This window comes from Myxocyprinus asiaticus, chromosome 23 (assembly GCF_019703515.2).
Source record: "Myxocyprinus asiaticus isolate MX2 ecotype Aquarium Trade chromosome 23, UBuf_Myxa_2, whole genome shotgun sequence".
Taxonomy (NCBI): Eukaryota; Metazoa; Chordata; class Actinopteri; order Cypriniformes; family Catostomidae; genus Myxocyprinus; species Myxocyprinus asiaticus.
The window spans coordinates 28,436,060-28,458,727 of record NC_059366.1 but is presented as its reverse complement, the minus strand read 5'-3'; the positions used below and the strand labels follow the sequence as shown (position 1 = coordinate 28,458,727).

Genomic DNA, 22,668 nt, shown 5'->3' with positions numbered 1-22,668 from the left:
AAAGCCAACGAGGAACTTCAAAGAGTGGCTTTTTTCCTTGTAATTGTATTGCTATATCTCTCACCCCCTTCAACTACCTTCACTACATCAAATCTCCCATAATTTCTTTCTTTTAATAAGCAGTCTTTTACCAAGTCTGACAGTCCTTTAATGTGTTTTGAATGGATCTCTGGGTCTGTGGCCTGCTAACTGCGTCACAGCAGACCCTATGGGGTCACCTCCCATAACGCTGGCTGTGCTTGTTGAAATCTCTTCCCCTCCTGACCTATAGCTTAATGAAAAATTTGTGAGGGGAATATTTAATGTTTGAAGTATTTATTGCATTAATTAAAGGAGAACTGTGTAAAATGTACAACCTGGTCTCATAGTGAAAATTTGATTCTATATAAATTTTTGCAAAACTTTGTCTCCAGGTACAATTCCCTGCAGTTTCCAGGTGAAATGAATACTAGTGGTGTTACAACAACTGTGTGTTTTATTCACTTTCACTCAAATCATGACTTTAATGGCTGATTATGACTTTATAAATACTTCTTTTTCTTTCTGTTACTCAGAACATGCCATTTTATGATATCGACACACATTTACTCTAACATATCTTTTGAAAAACGATACATTTTAATGCTTGTAGACCCACCTACATATATACACTTATTCCAGTTTGAACAGCTTGTGTGTTAGCTCATCTGATAGAGCATTGGACTTTGAGTCGGAGGACTGCGACTCAAGTCCAGCCATGAACTCAAGCTGACAATGAGGTCTATAATGAGAGAGCTACAGTATGTTTTAGCATTCCCGTTCATCTCAAGTGTGAGAGAAATATGCGACTAATCACACACAAGAATTTCCTGACTACACTGATTGGCTGATGGCACCACAAGAATGCGCACAGTCCCATGCCCTTCACTAGCAACTATTCTGAGCTGTGACGTGAAAGACGGCAGACAAGGGAAAATATTAATTTAAAATATCCAAAAAAGTCGATTTTCAATAAAAAATTGATAATGGATAAACACCTACTATAAAATTGTAATATATTTAAATTAAATATTAAAATGCTTAAGTAACATTTTAATTGTAGGAAAAACTTCCTTTAAATGTTGCTTACAAAAAATACAATATACTGCTACTTTTACTCCGTATCAGTGGAGAAACCTTTACCCCTTGGGTCCAACAAGCAGTCCGACATGTCAGCTTCTGGCTTAACCAGTGGTGTGCGTTTGGGCCAGCGCTACCTGTTTGTCCTGCAGATTCAGTTTTGTTCTTCTAGTGGTGCAGAAATTATAAACCTTACCTTTAAAAATGTGGATGCTTCTAAACTCAGTTTATACAATTCTCCTCATTTATTTTGATACCTCAATATTTGATACGAATTTTAAGACTTCTCTGTTCAGCTGTGCGTGACGTGGTTGTAGATCCACATTGTGTACGAGATTGTGAATTGTCTGCCCGGGCATTTATATTTCTTTTATTGTTATGAACTTGCTGAAAGTTATGGATGGTTTGATGATATATGGCATTGTTTAAGAGTATGGCAAGAAAGGGGGAAAGAAAAACTGTATCAGAGCAGCACATCTGTAGCATTCTCCCCTCATCTGTGGCCGAAGAGTTTTTCTCCCCTCCCTCCCCCATCCCATTAACATCATCAGACCCTGCTGAACATTGCATTTGACCTTTGCGAAAACAATTTGGAAAGCGTAAGGATCCAGTAGGCATGAAAATTACTGTGTGGTTAGCAGCCTGGTGTGGAGAGACTGTAACTCCCACCCTCTGAAGTGTGTGTGTGTGTGTTTGTGCTGAGATTGAGGCCTAACCACCATATTGACTCGAGGCTTGAGGTACGAGTGAAGTGGCTCAGGGGTCCAGACAGCCCTCAATCAGCTCCATATATACTGCAGTGAGGGCATCATCATTAACCTCAACATCTCAACCCATCGACTCAGAATTCACATTAGCTGATGTACAGGGCAGCCGGGCAGAGTGATGTCAAGGATTAGAGAGGGAGGTGAAGAGAGAGAGAGAGAGGACGTGAGGGTTGGACTTCACTGGGGTTTTCTGGAAAGATGAGGGTGCAGGCAACCTTTAGAGAATGAGATCACACAGCAGGAAGGCGGTGATGACACAACTGCAATTTCTCTCTTCTTAATAGTACAGTTGGGGTGGAAATCTTTAGGCCCCATTTGATTTGATTTTGATGACAACAATCACAATCCGATTCCATTTCCAGTTTTTGTGCAATTATCCACATTTGTGATTTAGTGCTATACATATAAATAGCCTATAGTTTATGACAGAATATTGGATGGTTGTTTTCTATAAGATGTTGTAAAAGAACGTTTATTCAGCCTTTTTGTCCTTGGCTGGATGCTCAACTTATCTGAAGGCACCAGTGCATGTTTGTTTGCAGTGTTACTTGCATCTTTTTGAGGTATTTATGCGTTTTGCAATGTTGCTCACTGCATGGTACTTGCCTGTTTTTGTAAAGTTGTGTCCTTTGTATGCTTTTTCAATTAAATTATTTAAGGAGTTTAAAATTCCTATTATGATTTTTTTCTGAATTGATTCAGAATCTTCTGAGAAAAAATTGTAATGCATTGATGAAATGATTTGTCCCGAGTAGTTTTGATTTTTTTCTTGCCTGGCCAGCAGTTTAACTGGGCCCACCACAACATTTATTTATTTTTTTGAATTTATTTTGAATTTTTGCTCTACATTTTTGTATGGATATAGGCAAGGAATAATAATTATTTGTCATTAAATATAAAGTTTCCTTTACAAAAACTACATTTGCTGGAAAAACGATGGCACACAATGCAAAATATTACAGATTGATTTGTAATTTTCAACCCATTCTTACTGAATCGTCGGAAGACAATCACAAATTATTCTTACAATTTCGACAATGTAATTCTTTTCCAGTTAAATAATGATAACATGGTGCTAAATTTAAATCAACAGAATTTGCAACAATTTTTAATACATCACAGAAATAATATTATTTTTTTGTTTTGCAAGTAGGGCAGCAACTAATGATTATTTTGATAATTGATTAATCTAACGATTATTAGAATGATTATTCGACTATTCATGCAATTATTGCAACGATTAATCATCAGCTCTTAACCGACTATTCAGCTTGTGCCTCGACTTAAAAGGTTGAATTTAACATACATACTAATAATAAAAAGGACAAAATCATCTTTTAAAAATATCTAAAAATTCTTCAAACTAGATACATTTACTTGAGACGCAGCATAACATATATTTATAAATAGACTTCCTTTCAGAGAATGTATTTTGAATATACAGTAAGTGTATTTTGTATATAAGTGTTTTTGTTCACTTGCTCATACTTCAGCGAGTGCGGTAAAGACAAAATAGAAGATATATTCTCTAAAAGCAAGTATAAATATCTAATATGTTGCTTCTCATGTAAATGTATCTTGTTTTAAGGATTTTTAGATATTTTAAAATATTTAAATATTTAATATTATATTCAACATTCTCAGATAACAATTTTTCTTCTGCAGTATAGCTGCTAAAGTAAATGTATGTTGTTTTAAAGGAGTTTTAGATATTTTTGTTGAAAAACAAGCCAAAACATCAACCAATCAAAAACGTAATTTGTTGCAGTGATAATGGGTGAAGACTACCCTCTCTATACCTTTTTGTTCACTTGATTTCGATCCATCTTTAACTCACAAAAAACAAACTCTCTCTTCTTAATATAGCTGCTTATCATTGATTTTCTTCACGATTAGATACACATCGCAACACATGTATTACGATTCACTATGTCACGAGCAATCACATTATAATCAAACTGCAGCAAGCGCATGTGAGAGATGAGCGTCCCCGCACCAGAGTGTGCATCAGCCGGGTGGAGTTCAATCTCTCCCCCTTAGATTGGGTCACTTCATGCAACTCTGTGTCTTCTTCCTCTCCTCATTCAGAATTAAGCTGCAGTGCTCCTCTCCTGCACCATCATTAGAGTTTAATATGATCTCATGTTACGTTAAATAAGATCAAACGACTATTTGACAAAAAATAAAATATTCGTCGACGCTGCCGATAACCTTGACTAATACTTTCAGCCCTATTTGCAAGTCATAAAAAAAAAAAACAATATCAGCAAATGTAACATTTAGCAACAACGCAGCACTGGCCCTACAGGGCAAGTGACGGATCCGTCTCCCGGCCCAAAACTCCTACATAAGACAGGGAAGATCTTCTGTCATAGCACGGAATGTTTGTGTGTGTTTATGGACCAGTATTTTCCACCTTTCATATCCTTTCTTCCGGTCTATTTTCCCCCCATACTTTCTGCCATGCTTTAGCTGACTGTCAGACAAATTAAGTGCAGCCACCATTAAAAAAAAAAAGAAAAAACAACCGTTTCTGCCTGGCGGCTGAGGATTTTGATCCCTCAACGTTTGTTTCCAGTGCTCTCACAAACGCCGAGTGTCTAGGGAGGAACACTCTGTGTGTGTGTATATCTATGTTTGTGTATGTATGCAGGCAGGCAGGCATGGAAGTATCAGCGTACCAGAGTCTATTTGACCTGTTGTGCGTTGACAGTTTGTGATGGGCCAGAACCCCTGCAGTCCGTCATTCACAGAAGTGAGCTCACACACCAACAGTGCCTCTCTCCCTCGCCAAACATCTATTGTTGATCTGATGAATTTTCATGCCTGTCCATCCCATCTAATGCTAATAAAGGCTTATGGCTGAAACACACCCTTAACCCACCACATACATAAAAAAGCTTACAGTGGCCATATTTACTATGAAACATTTGAAAACTCGCACAAACAGAAATATTTTAAAAGAATATTCCAGGTTCAATACAAATTAAGCTCAATCGAAAGCATTTGTGGCAAAATGTTGATTAATACACACCAAAAAATAAATAAAATATTTAGACTCGTCCATTCTTTTCTTTAAAAAAAGCAAAAATCAAGGTTACAATGATATACTTACAATGGAAGTTGGAAATTTTATTTTTTGCCATTGGTACAGGATGTTGCACTAGCTGTTTTACTTATACTGTATATACATAAATATTTATATTGTTGGTGTATATAAAGTCTGCATGAAATTTCCATTTTGTCTATTTATTGTCTGTGACATTGTGCTACTGTGTTGTACTGTAAATAGCTTGTTTCTACTGTAATTGCTAAATGTTTGCACCAAGGTTTACAAGGAAACTTCAAGTTTTGTATTCTGTTTTTCTTTCTTTGCCTTACATACCAATATGTACACTATACATTGCGTGGGCTTGCAACACCAAGTTTGTTATTCTTTCTGTATCTCAGAGTTTTTGAGCCACAGCAGCCATGAGCTGCAATGCTGCCCTTGTGCCACAGGAAGCTTGGACTCTGTGTAAGGAAGCACATGTATTAAGAGCTGATTAAAAGTGGAATTGAAATAAAGTAATTAGTGATGTAAGTGGCTGTGCTGATTACGAGCTGAAGACTCCTCAGGCCGCCCCCAGTTTTAGATTTCTGATAAGCACAATGATGAACTATAATTAATGATAAGCATATTAAATGATACGAGTCTTGTTTTCTCTCCCCACGGCACAGGCCTCCATTTCTCCATTCTGAGCATCCGTTGGCAGATGTTTCCACGCTTCCATTAACCACTGGCTGGGTTTTGTGCTACTTTAATTACTGGAAACTCAATGAATTGGTGGATTGTTGATGGATTATGATGTTCATTATAACAGAGGTTTCATTTATTACATCCACTTTTTAGTTTCTGGCAACAAGCATAAGCTTAAATTGCCCCAAACATTTTTTTGAAAGTGTTTTAAAACAGAACAATGCATATCTATACACTTTTTCGCCCCTTAACTATCGTAACATGATCTGTTTTTTTTTTTGTTTTTTGTTTTTTTTTTTGGTATTCAGAAGTTTTTGTTTTTTGCCCTTAAAGGGATAGTTCATCCATAAATGAAAATTCTCTCATTATTTACTCACCCTCATGCCATCCCAAGTGTGTACGACTTTCTTTCTTCTGCAGAACACAAACAAAGATTTTTAGAGGAATGTCTCAGCTCTGTAGGTCCTTACAATGTAAGTGAATGGTTATCAGACCTTTGTAGCTCCAAAAATCACATAAAGGAAACATATAGTGGAGATTTAGAGAAAAAAAGGACTTAAATGTTGTTCTGTTTCTCACCCACACCTATTATATCACTTCTGAAGATATGGATTTAACCACTTGAGTCTTATGGATTACTTATATGATTCATTTATGTGATTTTTGGAGCTAAAAATGTCTGATCACCATTAACTTGCAGCGTATGGACCTACAGAGCCAAGATATTTTTCTAAAAGTCTTTGTGTTCTGCTGAAGAAAGAAATCGTACACATCCGGGATGGCATGAGGGTGAGTAAATGATGAGAAAATGTAAATTTTTGGGTGAACTATCCCTTTAAATTCTGAACAGTTCATTCAGGAATCTGAACTTGTTTTTGAGAATGAGGAAAATTTTGTTTGCAAATATTTTACACTTTTTCTTTTTTGGTGTTTGAAAAGGTCGGTAACACTTCACAATAAGGTTCCATTCGTTAAAATTAGTTAATGCATTTGGTAACATGAACAAACAATGAACATTTTTACAGCATTTATTAATCTTTGTTAATGGTCGTTAATACATGTTTATTGTTAGTTAATAGTGCATTAACTAATGTTAACAAATACAACTTTTGAATTTGAAAATGTATTCGTATATGTTGAAATTAACATTAACCAAGAGTAATAAATCCTGTAAATGTAATGTGCATTGTTAGTTGATGTTGACTAATGTTAACAAATGAAACCTTACTGAAAAGTGTTATTGTAAAGGTCTTATAGCTTTTACCTACAAATTGATTAGTACATTTTAACAATAATAAATAGCTTTGCATTAAATCAGTGGACCACTCTTATTTTTTGGTTAGTGTTTGTGCAAGTGGGAACTGGTCTGTCAAAGCTTATGACCCCTCTCTTTTCTTTCAGTCAAATGATTGAATGAATGAGTGAATAAATAAATGTTACGTTTGTATAACGCTTTTCTGACACTACACTCAAAGCGCTTTACATAGTGAACAGGGGGTTCTCCTCAACCACAACCAGTGTGCAGCATCCACCTGGATGATGCGACGGCAGCCATAGTGTGCCAGTACGCTCATCACACAAGAGTTTTGGTGAAGAGGAGATGGTAGAGTGACCGAGCCAATACGTAGATTGGTGATTATTAGGATCCCTTAGGATACAGATCTTCTCTGCTTGTGTTTTCTCACCTGCCTTTCTATTTCTCTCTATCATTTCACTAATAATTGATGCTACTGCTCTCAGGTCTGTGGAGCTCTCTGCTGTGTGTGCGTGTTTATGACAGTCAATATAACGGAAAGTGGCATGTGCCCAATCATAAGCTCATGAACGTTCTGTACTTACAGCCGAAAGCATCCACTGTCATTATTTGTGTGCTGCAGAAGTAGAGCAGAAATTCACCTCCTTTCTGTTCCTTCTCAAGACATTTCATCTCCTCCCCACATTCAAAAATGTGTCAGTTTGTCATTATTTTGCATAATTGTGTTTGATCATTATTTCTTTTTACTTCGTCCTTTAATATAGAGGTCGATCGATTGTGGATTTTGCCGAAACTAGGGAAAGGCAGATAACCGATTAAAGGAATGTTCCGGGTTCAGTACAAGTTAAGCTCAATCGACAGCATTTGTGGCATAATGTTGATTACCAAAAAACTGAATTTTTACTCGCACTTTTCTTTATATATATATATATATATAAAAAAAAAAGCCAATATCGTAGGACAGTGAGGCACTTACAATGGAAGTGAATGGGGCCAATTTTTGGAGGGTTTAAACAGAAATGTAAAGCTTATAATTTTATAAATGGACTTGCATTAATTCTTCTGTTAAGACATGTGTATTATTTAAGCTGTAAAGTTGTTTAAATCGTCATTTTTACAGTTGTTTTAGGGTTTGTTGATATTACATCGTCATGGCAATAAAGTTGTAAAATTGGCTATAACTTTACACAGAAAAGGTTAGTGAGTGATTTTATCACACTAAAATCATGTTAACACAGATATTGTTTGTCTTGTGGCTATACTTTTGATACAGTGAGTATTTTAATGTTAAAAAAAATTGGCCCCTGTTCACTTCCATTGTAAGTGCCAGATTATTTGCTTTTTTTAAAGAAAAGGAGGAACGAGTCAGTTTATTTTTGTGGTAATCAACATTATGCTACAAATGCTGTCGATTGAGCTTAACTTGTATTGAACCCGGGACCTTTTTGCAGGCAGTAGTTTTTTCAATCTATTTATAGAATGTCAAAATGTTTTCTTATTCTTTCGTTTTTACGACAAAGAGTCCAAAATGAATAAAATCCCAGATGCAGTTTATAATTCAAGCAAAATCCCAATAATAACCAGAAAATGTTTTACATTTGGTGCATAATGCAAGACTTAAGTATAAACAAGCCCAAAACACACAGGGGACACTTATTGTGATGTATCCATCTCTTATTTTGAACTATCGGCATAGATTGTTGCCGAACCTATAGTTCAAAAAGCAACTATCAGCACCGATTAATCGGTAAAACCGATATATCAGACTACCTCTACTGTAATAGTTTATTGTCTAGATTTCACCACTTAATGTATTTTTTTTTATTTTTTTATTTCACAGACAAAAAAAAACGTTTTTATCTTGTGTTGTGTATGTATTTATTTTGTTGTTATTACAGTATGTTTTGGTGTGTTTTTTGTCATATACTGTACAACCACAGTTTCTGCCAAAATACAATAGATACTACAGTTACTGTTGCTACTGTAAAGTCATAAAAATGATAAAAAAAATAAATATAAAAAAAAAAAAGCTTAGAACCTTTTGTCATTTATTTTTGTTGACAGTAATGGCTAATACCAAGTTATCACTATTGTATTGTAGAATAACTGTAGTAACTGTGGTATTTTGGCAGTTACCATGGTACATTTTTGTACAGATTTTTCACGAAACTGTTTTATGAAACACCTCTTGTACTGTCCCTTACCTATTTGGTGTTTGGTTGTTTGTTCAATTTTTTTATTTTATTTTTTTTATTTTTTGTGTGTGTGTAATAGCTTTTCACATGTCTGCCCTTTTCACAATCAATCATCCATCCACAGTCTTTAAAATCTCTAGGTCTTTTTAATATCTAGAAAAAGAACATCAGTGTCCATTAATGAATACAAAGTAGGTAGCCGACTGATCTGTCCCTCTCCGATATTCATAGCAGGAATGCATGGAGGTATGAGTGCCCAGCCAAGTGTGTTAAGCTTTACGTCAGTCTAGAATGAGGGAAGTACAAGTGGCCCTGTGCATACCACCTGAGTGCACATGAGCATCTCCGTCTGATCCTGTTTGCATATTTTGGCCGCTTCAAGTGTGAGGAAATGTGACCCAAATGGAATTACTCTTCCATCAAAGGGAAGTATTCATGAATTAGGAATGACCTTGATTGGAGAGGCCCCTGAGACAGAACGCCGCAGTTCAAGCAATTTCACACCCGTTCACCGAGCGGCTTCCAAGAGCGATAGAATATGGAGAGGATGAGATGGATGTAAAAAGGTGTGGAGGAGTAAGAAAAAGGCAGATTTACAGATTTAAGATGTAGGAATGAAAGCGTAGCACAGAGAACAAATCATTCATGCAATACGTGGTGTGGGTGTGTTTGTTTGTGTATGTCTGTGTATTTGAGTTTCTTTGTCTTGTGAATGTGGTTTTTGTTTGTTTGTCTCGGGCTGTCATGTTTCCATCATCTGAAGCACAAATCCGCTCTTGATGGATTTCGTCTTCAAAGTCTTCTTCAAAGTGCGTGTGTGTCAAAGTCAACAAAAAGAAAAGCACCTAAGCCCCTGAAATCAGCCATTTTAAGATTACGGATTTCAGTCATAGAGGTGAATGAAAGCCGTGCATGTGAATCGTGAAGGGCAGCTGTAGCTCACAATTCTGCCCGTACGTCTCTCCACTCCTACATACGAAAAGAAAAAAGTCACAAGTGAAAGACTCCTCACAGAATTGGCCTTGTACACAAAAGCTGACATGGAAGACTGGAGAGGCTTTTTAGCACAAAAAGATTTAGATTCAATTCGCTTGAATTCAATTTCCAACCTTTTCTCAAGAGCTTAGGGCTCAGTGATGTATAAAACGCCCTTCTGATAGCTTTCATAATTCAGGAGCTTGTAAAATTACAAGCAATCAATGTAATTTCTTATCAGAAACTGCATTTGACGGCTTAAGAATTGGCAAAGCGTATTTTTTCATTAGGCTGCATGTTTGTTTTTTTTTCCGTGCTTGTGCAGTAGAATGGACCCGGGTCAAGCTTACTGAAGAGAAGCAGCAAAATTTCTTTTTCACATTTAATCCTCTACCCATAATGCACCTGGCTTGACACCTCACCGCAAACTCTAGCCAGCAGATGCTCATTAGAGCTCTTGCGTCAGTTTTGTTCTGTCTATCAATCGCACCACCTCTTTTGCTCGATTCCAGTCTTTTTGGCATGAACAATCGCACAACAATGAAGTTAAATGACACATCTAGACAAATTGATATTCATCTTTCTCTTTTATTGTGCTAATAAGGCAGATATCAGACAGTAGAGGGTTTTATTCAGATCCGAACGTGCATCTTGGCTCAGTATGTGTTTGCTGTGTTTGTGTTGTCGTGTTCTGCCCTCTTGTTACTTTCCATCTTCTCTTAAGAAAAACACATCACAGTGCTGTCCTCTTGAGTTTGGTTGTGTGTGATTGTTTGTGTATATATGTGAGTGTGTTTTTGTGTTGAATGAGGTTTTAAAGGGCCTCTGTCTAGCTTTGATCCAGACTTTAACACAGCGCCCATCGATCGACAGTTCAGGCCGGATAAAGGTTCAGCTCCTCAGCCGAAATGGCCCTCTCTGCCCATCTCAAATCACAGAGGCCTCAAGAGTGCCTTTGAGTGGTCAGTCAACACCTGTGAGATGCAGTCAGATGTCAGTCAGAGCACAAAGTAAAGCTGTTTTGCCACTGCATTCCATTATTTCTGACAATTTGCAGCACTGAATGCTCACAGCCATCAAAGTGCCTGACTAGCAAAAAAGCAACCTTGTCTCAAATGAAACACACAAGCATCTGAGGGCTTTTTTTTATTTTATTTTTTATGAGGAATGACATTCAAATCAAAAACAACAACTCTTCCACAAATAGTAAGAGTGCTGGCTGCCTTTTGTGCTGTTTGTGTTGGCGCAGCTGTGACAGTTCCAGTGTACGGCAGAATTGTGATGCCAAAAAAAGCTGTTTGGTAACTCTCGCCTCTTTCTTTCCTTTTTGTCTACCAGAAGAGAGAGGACAACCTGACAGATTCCAGAGCCAGTCCTAAGAAGAGCGCGGAGCCCGCCATCGATCTGCTAGGCCTTGGTAAGACTAATGAATAATTGATTACTCATCCAGCCATTGCCGTAAGGGGAATCTGATACATCAAAGATAAACTGGAAACGAGAGAGATGTAACATTTTATACTGGTTCTGCAAGTGCTGTACAAAGGGTTCCAAGACTATGGCTTTATGTATGCCAAAGAGACATGTTTTAAAGGGTGTGAGTTTGAGCTCATACATGTCGGAAAATGCTGTGAAGTCATTGATTTCAATGGGGATATTGTAGGGCTGGATAAAAAAAAATTACGTTCCAATTAATCGCAATCTTCCTTAGTAAAATCCTGATATCAGTTCTTAAAATCCCAAGATGAATTTTTTACTTAAAAGTTTACTTGAGTATTTGTTGCATTGATTGATATATCTGGTAAGACAAATAGCAATTTATCTGCATAGTATTCAGATCTGTTGTAATTGTTTTTTTTTTTTAGATGAGTAAGTTTGTAATGTACAAAGTTTGAAGGTCTCCTGTATAATTTACAGCAGTAGCTGAGAGAGATTTTTTTGTTGGTATGTTTGCAAAATGCAGAGACAAAAATATTAATGGTTACAATTTGCACTACACAGGAAAATTAATTTAAAAAAGAAAACCCCACCTTGGTGTACATTATATTCTCTGAATCAAAAACTTAATTGTGGATAAGAAACAAATGTGTAATGCAAAAAATGCTTAACAGTAAGAAGATTCAAAATATTTTCTGTACATTCTTTATATTTATGGAGTACAGGGAGGTTTGATTCATAATAAAAAAAAAAAAAAGAAAAATATGAAGTATAATATCATGTCTGACTTTATGCAAACTAACACAAACAAATGGTAAGGCTGTGGATTATGCGATATAGATTTGCATATTTTCACGGGAACATTTACTGAACCAATAATTAAAAAAATAAATACAATCTGTCATCTATACAGGCAGATAAGTTTGATCTTTAAGCCAAGCAGGCTACAGAATTAAAAACTTAATGGCATGTTACATAAGGACAAATAATGATCACGAGTAAAGGTACAGTACAGTATCGCCTACCTTTCCAAGTGTATTCTCCAAATATTCCACAATGTGCATAATAGATTGCAATTGGGGTAGAAAAGAACAACAATTTATTTATTTTGCCTATATAGATGTGCGCATTTATGAACATTGAGGCAGAAATCCGAACTAAACTTTAATTTAAAGTGCGTGTTTGTTTCCTCAGTCACGCACCCCACATCGAGAGTTCGCATGTAATCTGAGACGGCATCTGTAACACACTGGTTGTTATTATAGTCATTTTAATTTATCATTAAATTCCATAATCGATTCATCGATGTTTCAGCATAATATTGACGCATTTTACACCCCCAAATACTATTATTATGCGTAAAAAATAAAATAAAAAAAAGTAATTTGGGTGTGTAAGCTTTCATTTTGGGTGGCATTTGAGGGGCACCTTAGCAAAAGGGCAGGGACTCGAGCCCCTAGAGTGACCCTCTCTGCACGTGCCTGCGCTCAGTCAAGTGACCAAAAGTTGAAGATTTTGGTCACTGGTGCACTTTGACGTACTGTAGGCATCTGTTGATCAATAAGAATTTCAAACAGGCAGGTTCACTTGTACTTTCAGAAATCCAATTTGCTGTATTCCTCAGAATCAGAATCAGAATGAGCTTTACACATACAAGGAATTTGTCATGGAGACAGAAGCTTCCAGTACAAATGCAACCGTATATACAAACATATACACTGGCGTCCAAAAGTTTGGAATAATGTACAGATTTAGCTGTTTTAATTCAATTTAATCAAAGTGGCATTCAACTGATCACAAAGTATAGTCAGGACATTACTGATGTAAAAAACAGCACCATCACTATTTGAAAAAAGTAATTTTTGATCAAATCTAGACAGGCCACATATCCAGCAGCCATCACTCCAAGACCTTATCCTTGAGTAATCATGCTAAATTGCTAATTTGGTACTAGAAAATCACTTGCCATTATATCAAACACAGTTGAAAGCTATTTGGTTTGTTAAATGAAGCTTAACATTGTCTTTGTGTTTGTTTTTGAGTTGCCACAGTATGCAATAGACTGGCATATCTTAAGGTCAATATTAGGTCAAAACTGGCAAAAAAGAAACAGCTTTCTCTAGAAACTCGTCAGTCCATCATTGTTTTGAGGAATGAAGGCTTGAAATTGCTTGAAATTGCCAAAAAGCTGAAGATTTCATACAAAGGTGTACACTACAGACTTCAAGGACAAAGGACAACTTGCTCTAACAAGGACAGAAAGAGATGTAGAAGTCCAGATGTACAACTAAACAAGAGGATAAGTACATCAGAGTCTCTAGTTTGAGAAATAGACACCTCACATATCCTTAGCTGACAGCTTCATTGAATTCTACCTGCTCAACACCAGTTTCATGTACAACAGTAAAGAGAAGACTCAGGGGTGCAGGCCTTATGAGAAGAATTGCAAAGAAAAAGCCACTTTTGAAACAGAAAAACAAAAAGAAAAGGTTAGAGTGGGCAAAGAAACACAGATATTGGACAACAGATAATTGGAAAAGAGTGTTATGGATCTTAACCACATTGAGATTTTGTGGGATCAGCTAGACTGTAATGTGCGTGAGAAGTGCCCGACAAGACAGCCACATCTATGGCAAGTGCTACAGGAAGCGTGGGGTGAAATGTCTCCTGAGTATCTGGACAAACTGACAGCTAGATTGCCAAGGATCTGCAAAGCTGTCATTGCTGGATGTGGAGGATTCTTTGAGAACTTTTTGAAATAGTTTAAGAAGTTCTGAAAAAAAAAAAAAAAGTCAAATTGTAATAGTAATTTTTCATGTTATTAATGTCCTGATTATGCCTTGTGATCAGTTGAATGCCACTTTGGTGAATAAAAGTAACAATTTCTTTCCATAAGAGCAAAATCTGTACATTATTCCAAACTTTTGGCCACCAGTGTACATTTAAAAATATATGCATATAGTGACATAAAAATAAGATATAACAGATGAAAAAAGAGAAATATACAATAGAGCAATAATGTTGTTTGAATATTTTATATATATATATATATATATATATATATACAGTTATGTGCAGATGATGTAATGTATTGAAGAAAAGGTAGGATATGTTAAAGAATATAAATGAAATATGGATATAAGTAGGAACAGATGGATTGAATATTGCACATGGTTGTATTGACAAAAAGGAAAGCATTTGGGGGCAGTTTTAACTGTTCATGAGGTGGATAGCCTGAGGGAAAAAACTGTTCCTGTGCCTGGCTGTTCTGGTGCTCTGTAGCGCCGGCCAGAGGGCAACAGTTCAAAAAGGAAGTGTGCTGGGTTATTGAGGTCAGCAGTGATTTTATCAGCCCTTTTCGTCACTCTGGATGTGTACAGTTCTAGCAGGGTGAGTAGGGGAGCACCAATAATCTTCTCAGCAGTCCAAACTGTCCTGTGAAGTCTTCTGATGTCTGACTTGGTAGCTGAACCAAACCAGACAGTTATAGAAGTGCAGAGGACAGACTCAATGACTGCTGAGTAGAACTGTATCAGCAGCGCCTGTGGCAGGCTGCTGATCATACTGATCAGGCTCTTTCCACACCCTCATAATGGAGCTTATGCATTCCTATCCGTCAAATGCTCCGTCAGAGCTTTCTCGAGTGCAGGAAAATTCACTTCGGTCCTGGATGGTCACAGTCCTGCGGAGTTTAGTTCAAACACTAATTAAACACACCTGCCTGAAAGTAATCATGAAGATCTTGATTAGTTTGATCAGGTGTGTTTGATTAGGGTTGGAGCTAAACTCTGCAGGACAGTGACCCTCCAGGACCAGAGTTGAATATCCCTGCTCTAGTGTGTAGATGTAAGTGCCCTCACATTCTTACAGCTATTGCTGTCTGGATGAAGGTTGGGGAAGCACACTGCTAGTTCAGTCCTGGTAGTATTGATTAGACTGGCAACTTGAGCCCATGAGATGACTAAACACAACTGATGTTGTATTAGTTTCTGGGAAATGAAAGTGTCCATTCCTTTCCTTTGCTTCTCCGTCGTGTGTTTCTCTCTCTCTCTCTCACTCATTGGGTATCTATCACTCTTCCAATCTCAGTCTGATACCAAGTTGTCCGTTATGATTGAGAGAGAGAGAGAAACAGAGAAAAAACGGTAAGAATCGGGAGAAGATATAAATATCCGCATACAACACTATTTAGACTCCCAAGACTATTTTCACTTTTTACAGTGTGTAAAACTTTTACTTTCCTGATGACATGTGCATTGCTGAGATGTCTATTCAACTCTGTTTACACCTGGTATTAACATCTGTTTCATGTGATCCAATCGCAAGTGGTCAGTAGAGACAGTTTACACCATTTACACCTAGTTGTAACTTGTGTTGTCTGTTACCAGTTGTGATTTGATTCAAGAGGACATTTTTTCTATACAGCATGTTAATTAGGCATTGAAAAGTAAAAAAAAAAAAAAGAAAGAAAAAAAAAGACACCTAAAATCAGAATTCTTCTGCTAGTAAATGTACTTTAATTTTAATGTCACCACGAATGTATGAAATGTTTTTAGTGTTAATAAGTGTTAATTGAGTGCCTGTATTAAAGTTACAATTCACCTAAAAATGAAAATGAATTCTCTGTCCTGTTGTTCTAAACCCACATGAACACAAAAGAAAGAATATTCATAAATATCCCGGCCCTTCTTGTTATTGCAATGGGAGTTGATTGTGCCTAGCTTTAAAGCTTAAAAAAGACCCGTATATAATAAAAATAGGCCTTCAATGTGTTTGTTTTCATCTGGACAATGTACTTTTAGACGTTTCTCATTTGTAAAATGTTATTAAAACATTCGTTCTGATGTTAAAATGACAATTAAAGATTTATTCTGGGTTCAATACAAGTTAAGCTCAATCAAAATCCTTTGTGGCAAAATGTTGATTACCACAAAAAATGATAATGACTCATTCCTCCTTTTCTTTAAAAAGCACAAATCTGGGTTACAGTGAGGCACTTACAATGGAAGTGAATGTGGCCAATCTGTCAACTTTGTTAACAGATTGTTGTAAAATTATAGCCACAAGACATAAACAATATGCATGTTAACATGATTTTAATGTGATAAAAATGCTTACTAACCTTTTCTGTTTAAAGTTATATCCAATTTTACAATTTCATTACCATGATGACATAATGCAGTAAACCCTAAAACAACCCTAAAAGTGTAAGAATTAAGATATGAATTAATGCAAGTGCATTTATAAAAATATAAGCTTCACATTTTTGCCTTTTTAAACCCTCCAAAAATTGGCCCCATTCACTTCCATTGTAAGTGCCTCACTGTAATCTCGAGTTTTGCTCTCTTTTTAAAGAAAAGGAGGGACTAGTCGAAATTATTTTATTTGGTAATCAACATTATGCCATTAACTTGTATTGAACCTGGAATGTTCTTTAAAGCAAATGGTGTTAAAGATTTAGAAAGTATATGAATCTGCTCTTTTTTAAGAGATTGTGTACAAGACGCTTTCAATAGACCACAATGATTTCGAGGTGATGGAATCTTTCACAGACATCTCAGCCACATACTGTATGTGTGCTTACTAGGTTCTTTAATTTCCTCTTCCCTTTCAGTCACTCCCCCAGCTCATCAGTTCTTGCATCTCTCCTCTCCCCCACACACCCATTACGTTTCTCTACAGTAATATTACTCTGAGCGCTATTTATTTTCATGGATTTATCAGTCATATTAACTTGGCACCTTATTCCCTACTCTCTGCACACAGTAAAGTGTGAACACAAGCAGGGCTCTGATGGAGTCTTTGAGTTTAATGGAGTGAGAGAATGCGTCTGAGCGTCAGGCTGGTGTCTGTTGGTGGAGGCGTGTGTTGAGTGTGATTAGATTTCCTTCTCTTTTGGATGGAGTCGATAGTTAGCGGGAAAGGAAAAGGCAAGCTGAGCAAGTGGTGTGGGTTACTGCCAGAAAAATACTCCTTTATTTCTCTCTACAGAGACAAAAACTCATACAAGCAGGTTTAGCCTGGAATTGGTTCATCACTCCAGTCAGTGAGTCACTATGTGTCTAAATTGATATGTACAGAGTTGGTACAGCTTTTACATCACTGGCCTATAACAAGGACCTCAAAGCAGCTCAAAAAAAGAAAAATAGTTTGTACACGTTAAGCCACACTAAAGAAAATTGCATTTTGCTGCATAGATAGCAAAATATCAATATGTAACACAAGTATCTTTTAGTAGTTTTTGCAAGTATTTTTAACCAAGTGGTCCCAGTGTAATTTTAGTGGATGTTTAATTTCCCCTCAAGTTCATATAGGTGCCCTAGCAGAGTAATCCACAAGTGTATTTCACATTAGATCATATTAACTATAGACATGTTCCAAATATTTTGTCTTCATTTTGAATAGTATATCTGTTGTTTTATACATTAAAACATGAACTCCTTTTTCGGAAATATTTTGCGTAAAATGTGTGCTTCAGCTAACTTTATTATAAATGTTGCTTTAGCATCCAAATAATTTTTGGGGCCACTATAAACATTACACTTAAAGGTGCACTAAGTAAGATTTTAGCAAGGATTTAGCTGGCTCTTACTCATCCCATCAGTCCTAGAAGTATTTGCAATTTTGGACTCTATACTGAAACCCATCGTCCTGGAGTGCTGTCGCTTCACACCAAATGTGTTTGTTTATCTTCTGTTTTGTTACTTTTAGTCTGTGTTTTTATCGGTCTCATATTACACACATCCCTGTAATGGACATTCTTCTATCCAATCCAAACGAATTTTCGTGCGTTGTTGCGCATTGGACTGTGACCGGACAGCCGTGACTTGTGAGCTCTCAGCCGGTGTCCTGAAAATATATGCTACCTATCAGGATGTACTACCAATGCCATATTCGTTTTTGGGTTGGGGATAAGGTTTAGGGTAGGATTAGGGATTAGCACAGCCTCACACCATTTCACACTATCTGATAGTTATGCTGGTAGCACATCCTGATTGGTATTATCTGCCTGACGAGATGTGCTACCTAGGTTTTTAACACATTTCATGCTGTTGTAGTACATACAGACAGGTTCTCCCGTGCCTCCCGACATGTGCTAATTTACATTTAACTGTTTTTACTGCTGGTAGCACATCCTGAGCAGGTAGCACAGATTGTCAGAACACCGGCTGAACACCGCATTGTGCTTGCGCTTGGTGTTTGATGTTGCGCTGCTTATCCGTGATCCGTGCCGAATCTGAATCACTCCAGCAGGAACCTCTCGTTTGGACATTTTATCTTTCCAATTTTACTTATTCTGGTTGGACTGTCTGGTGGATCACACTCCTGTTTATCAATACCGTACCATCATTGGTACCACTGATGTCCATTGCATGACACGGTGTCATGTGTTGTCAACATGGCAGCGCCCATGATGGGGCGACCCACTCCATGTAAAATTAAACTGCTTTTATGGGGTTTCTGATATGACTTGAGTCTTCATATTATGTAAGTTTATCAACATATTTCTAAAAAATGCTGTTCATGTCTTTGTGTAAAACTTTTTTAATTAGCAAAAACTTACTTGGTGCACCTTTAAAGCTGCAGAACTTTGGACTCTCTAGCGACGTCTGTGGTTGAAACCTAAAATTGCAAGCAACATACAAACTACAGTGATAGGAAAGCATTCGCATATGCAACCAAATTTCACACCATGTGACTGAAGTGAATATATTTGGCAACTGGCTGGTAAATGTTTACATTTCACTCACCAGTATATAGTTTAGTCATGAAGTGTCAGCAGCGGATCCTTTCACAGTGTGTTGAGAGTAAAAGTTGTATGTTGAGAAAAATAAATTGACCAAAATGATGAAAAACTAATAAAATATAATTAGTAAAATTAATATTTTCCTAAAGTACCTAGTTAAAAGGTTCCCTGTATAATTAACAGCATTAGCTGGGAGATAATTTATTTTATATGTAAGCAAAAGGGACATTATAACAGAAATAAACCCATATGAATCGATGTTGAATCGGAGAGCTTGTGAATCAGAATCGAATTGAATCGGGAAATCTGTATCAATACCCAGCCCTACAGATGAATCTCATAGTTTGAGGTTACCTGCTTCACCTGCAAACATCACCCGGAGATTGTCAACTCGCTGTTCAGTCAAGACACACGCGACACAGCAGCTGGGCCTTCTTCTCTGTGCTCACGGATATGACGTAAACATGCAAGGACCAATGTCGCAGACAAATATTCTCGCGCAGTAATGGACTTTTGTTCATTTTAACCAATACATCTTCTGCAGTGCAACTTTAAAAAAAGCTTTTAAAAATAAAATCTAGTGTGACTTTTGTTACACTGCAGGGATCCAGACTAAAATAATTACTTGGGAGCCATTGGATCCTAAACTGAAACATTAAGGAGCCAAATAACTGTTTTTAGTCACCAGATCACAGAATTGCTCGATTTAGATTGCTGTTCAGAAGCAAGATAGACAGCCAAAGAAAAGACAGCTAATCGAAGGTTTAATAAACAGTATATAGAGTTGAGAAGATAAGTTTGCGTTCCCTTTTGTCTCATAAATGTTCACACTCCTTTCATAATTTATATTTGTATAAAAAATGGATCAAGTTGGGTTCTGAACTCGCAACTACATTGGTACAGCTAGTAAAAACAGGCATCAAACGTCCACACCAACCCAGCCTTTTTTTTTTTTTTTTTTAAGCTATGCAGCCAATAACCTACAAACAAGGAAGTCTTAAATAATGCCTAAACTAAAACTCTCCTAACTAAATTCATCTGACTCGATACATGTGTTAACGGACTATGTTAATGGCCTAGTCGGACAACACATTGTTTCCTAGAGTTGGCAGAAAATACTCAAAACAGACACAAGCAACGTATCTGTCAACCACAATTAATATAAAATTGAGCAGCAGCCGTCGGAGTTGCATTGGAATGACGTCACCTCCCCTCTTCGAATGATTGGCTAGAGGAGGAGCTGTCAATCAAGAACTAGTGGACCAACAGGGATGCAAAACGCCCCCTGATTTACATGAAAATCTACTCAAGTTTTGGAAAACCAAGCGCAAAACTTGGAAACAAAAGCAAAGAAAAATACAGCCTAAGCATACAAAAAAATTAAAATATGAGCAAAATTGTCAGAGAGCACAAAAAACAGTAATATAACCAAGGAAAACATTATTTTGTTTGCAATTCTGATAACTTTGCTTTTTCTGTTTTCTGTTGCTTTTTGCAGCATATTGTAAATGTTGATATATTTTAGATTCATGCTTGTTATTTTTTGATCTGCGCTAATTATTTTGATCTGCGCTTGTTATTTTGATCTGCACTTTTTATTTATTTTTGCGCTTATTATTTTTTTATCGGCGCTTATTATTTTTTAGTCATGCTTATTATTTTGATTCACGCTTATTATTTTAGGATCCGTGACCGCAATACTTTTGATGGGATTTTGAACCCATACTAGACACACTGGTGCATTCTCTAAAGATGTATTCAATAACTCACAAGATATCTGACGAAACCGCATATGAACGCACACAACCCGACTGTCGCCAATGGCGACTAGATTTTAAATTATTGTCGTAATCAATTATTTTTGCTCACATTTGCGACCATTTTAGTCGCAGTCTGCATCTATCTAATGCAATTTACTCAATAGTAACACTTTGTAACACTTTGCTCATGTTTGCAATGACTCCAGAGACATGTTAAGAGTGGTGGGACTTTGATGACTGTATTCCCCAATCGATATGCAAGGAAGCAATTTATGTGTCTTTGTGTGACTGGGTGTCTGTACCCACCCATGAGCCATATCTGGTCTAATATAAAAAAAGCTGGACAAAGGAATGGTTCAGTCTATTTAATGGAGGCACTAGTGTGACATACTTTTAAGGGCCTTTTTGTGGGGCCTTTTGCATGTCATTCAAGGTTTGTTCACCACTGGTTCTGTCTTTCTCTTGCTCAGATGCACCCACAGCCAGCTCTGCCAGCAGTGGGGCGGGAACAAGCAGTGCTGCTCCAGTCAGTGATGACCTAGACATATTTGGACCAATGGTCTCCAACCCTCTGCCCTCAAGCACTAACACAAACCAGGTACGTGAATCGCTAATGCAAATATCTATAGCCTCTTTACATCTAAAAAAAGACCTGCTCTATCCTGTTGCCAGGTCGGTGACACAAGGTACCATTCACCAATTTCTTGTGGGGTCCTGTTAACTTGCTGTATGCCATCTGAAGGTTTTAGATACAGTTGCTGTCTTCCACCAGAGCTCTTTACTTCAGTTTTATGGTTTGGGTGTCACCCAAATGCAAAAAAAACAAAACAAAAAAATACCACCACTGTGGTTTAGTTATGATTTGACGGATGATCTTGCACCTCGATTTAACTTAAGTAACGCAGTGTCATTTATTATATGATTTTCAGTATTTTGGAAGTTGCCATCTTTGACTTTAGTCACTGTCACTATGGATACAGGCGTTATTCACGGCTATTACGTAGAAAAGAGGCTTGACTTCAGTTATTGATTCGGTTGGTGAATGTAGCCATAGTGTATTTGGTAATTTATCATGGCATATGCTGACTAATGCTAAGCAAGACCTTCTTAGATGAACACGCCTCATTTGTGAGGCAGTGGAGGTAAGACTTAAAAAAAAGTATTGCAAAGCATCCCTCTATTTCTGCCTGCCCTCATTCAGTCGAAACTCTGCTGACTAAGATAGACAAAGAAAAGGTCAAACTCAATTGTTTTAATTTTCTCTACAAACAAAATGATTACATTTAGCCTGTCGAGTTGCGGCTGACCGAATTGATTTGCAGAGTCTTCCTGGCTAAAGGACGCACCATGAATAATGAGGGGATATTAGCATTTATTACAGCCCTTCACTGAGGGGAGTGAAGAGGAGAGACATTTAATAATGTCAAGTGAAGAGAGGGGTAAGAAGAGGTGGATGTTGAGATGAGAGAGAGAAATTAGTTTGGTTAGTACATGTAGCTTTTCACTCTTTGTATAACTGACAAAGGTGGTCCTGTTGAGCTCAGAGAAAGGAGTGGGTTCAGATATACTGGTTAAAATGATATACTAGTAGAAATGTGTCAACATTTTCAAGTATTTTCAGCATGGAAGTGAATGTGCATTCCATCCGCTTTACATTTATAAAGAAATGAGAAAGAGCCTGTTAAAGGGATAATTCAC

At 37.0% G+C, this 22,668-nt stretch overlaps 1 protein-coding gene across 4 annotated transcripts in view; it reads left to right on the top strand.

The window, feature by feature from the left end:
* LOC127413507 (stromal membrane-associated protein 1-like) overlaps positions 1–22,668 on the top strand; it is a 153,757-nt gene that overhangs the window by 107,439 nt on the left and 23,650 nt on the right. For all 4 annotated transcript variants that reach the window (XM_051650703.1, XM_051650702.1, XM_051650701.1 and 1 more), the window contains 2 exons: positions 11,368–11,446; positions 21,441–21,568. In XM_051650703.1, coding sequence (XP_051506663.1) covers positions 11,368–11,446; positions 21,441–21,568 — 207 coding nt within the window. The remainder of the gene's footprint in view (positions 1–11,367; positions 11,447–21,440; positions 21,569–22,668) is intronic.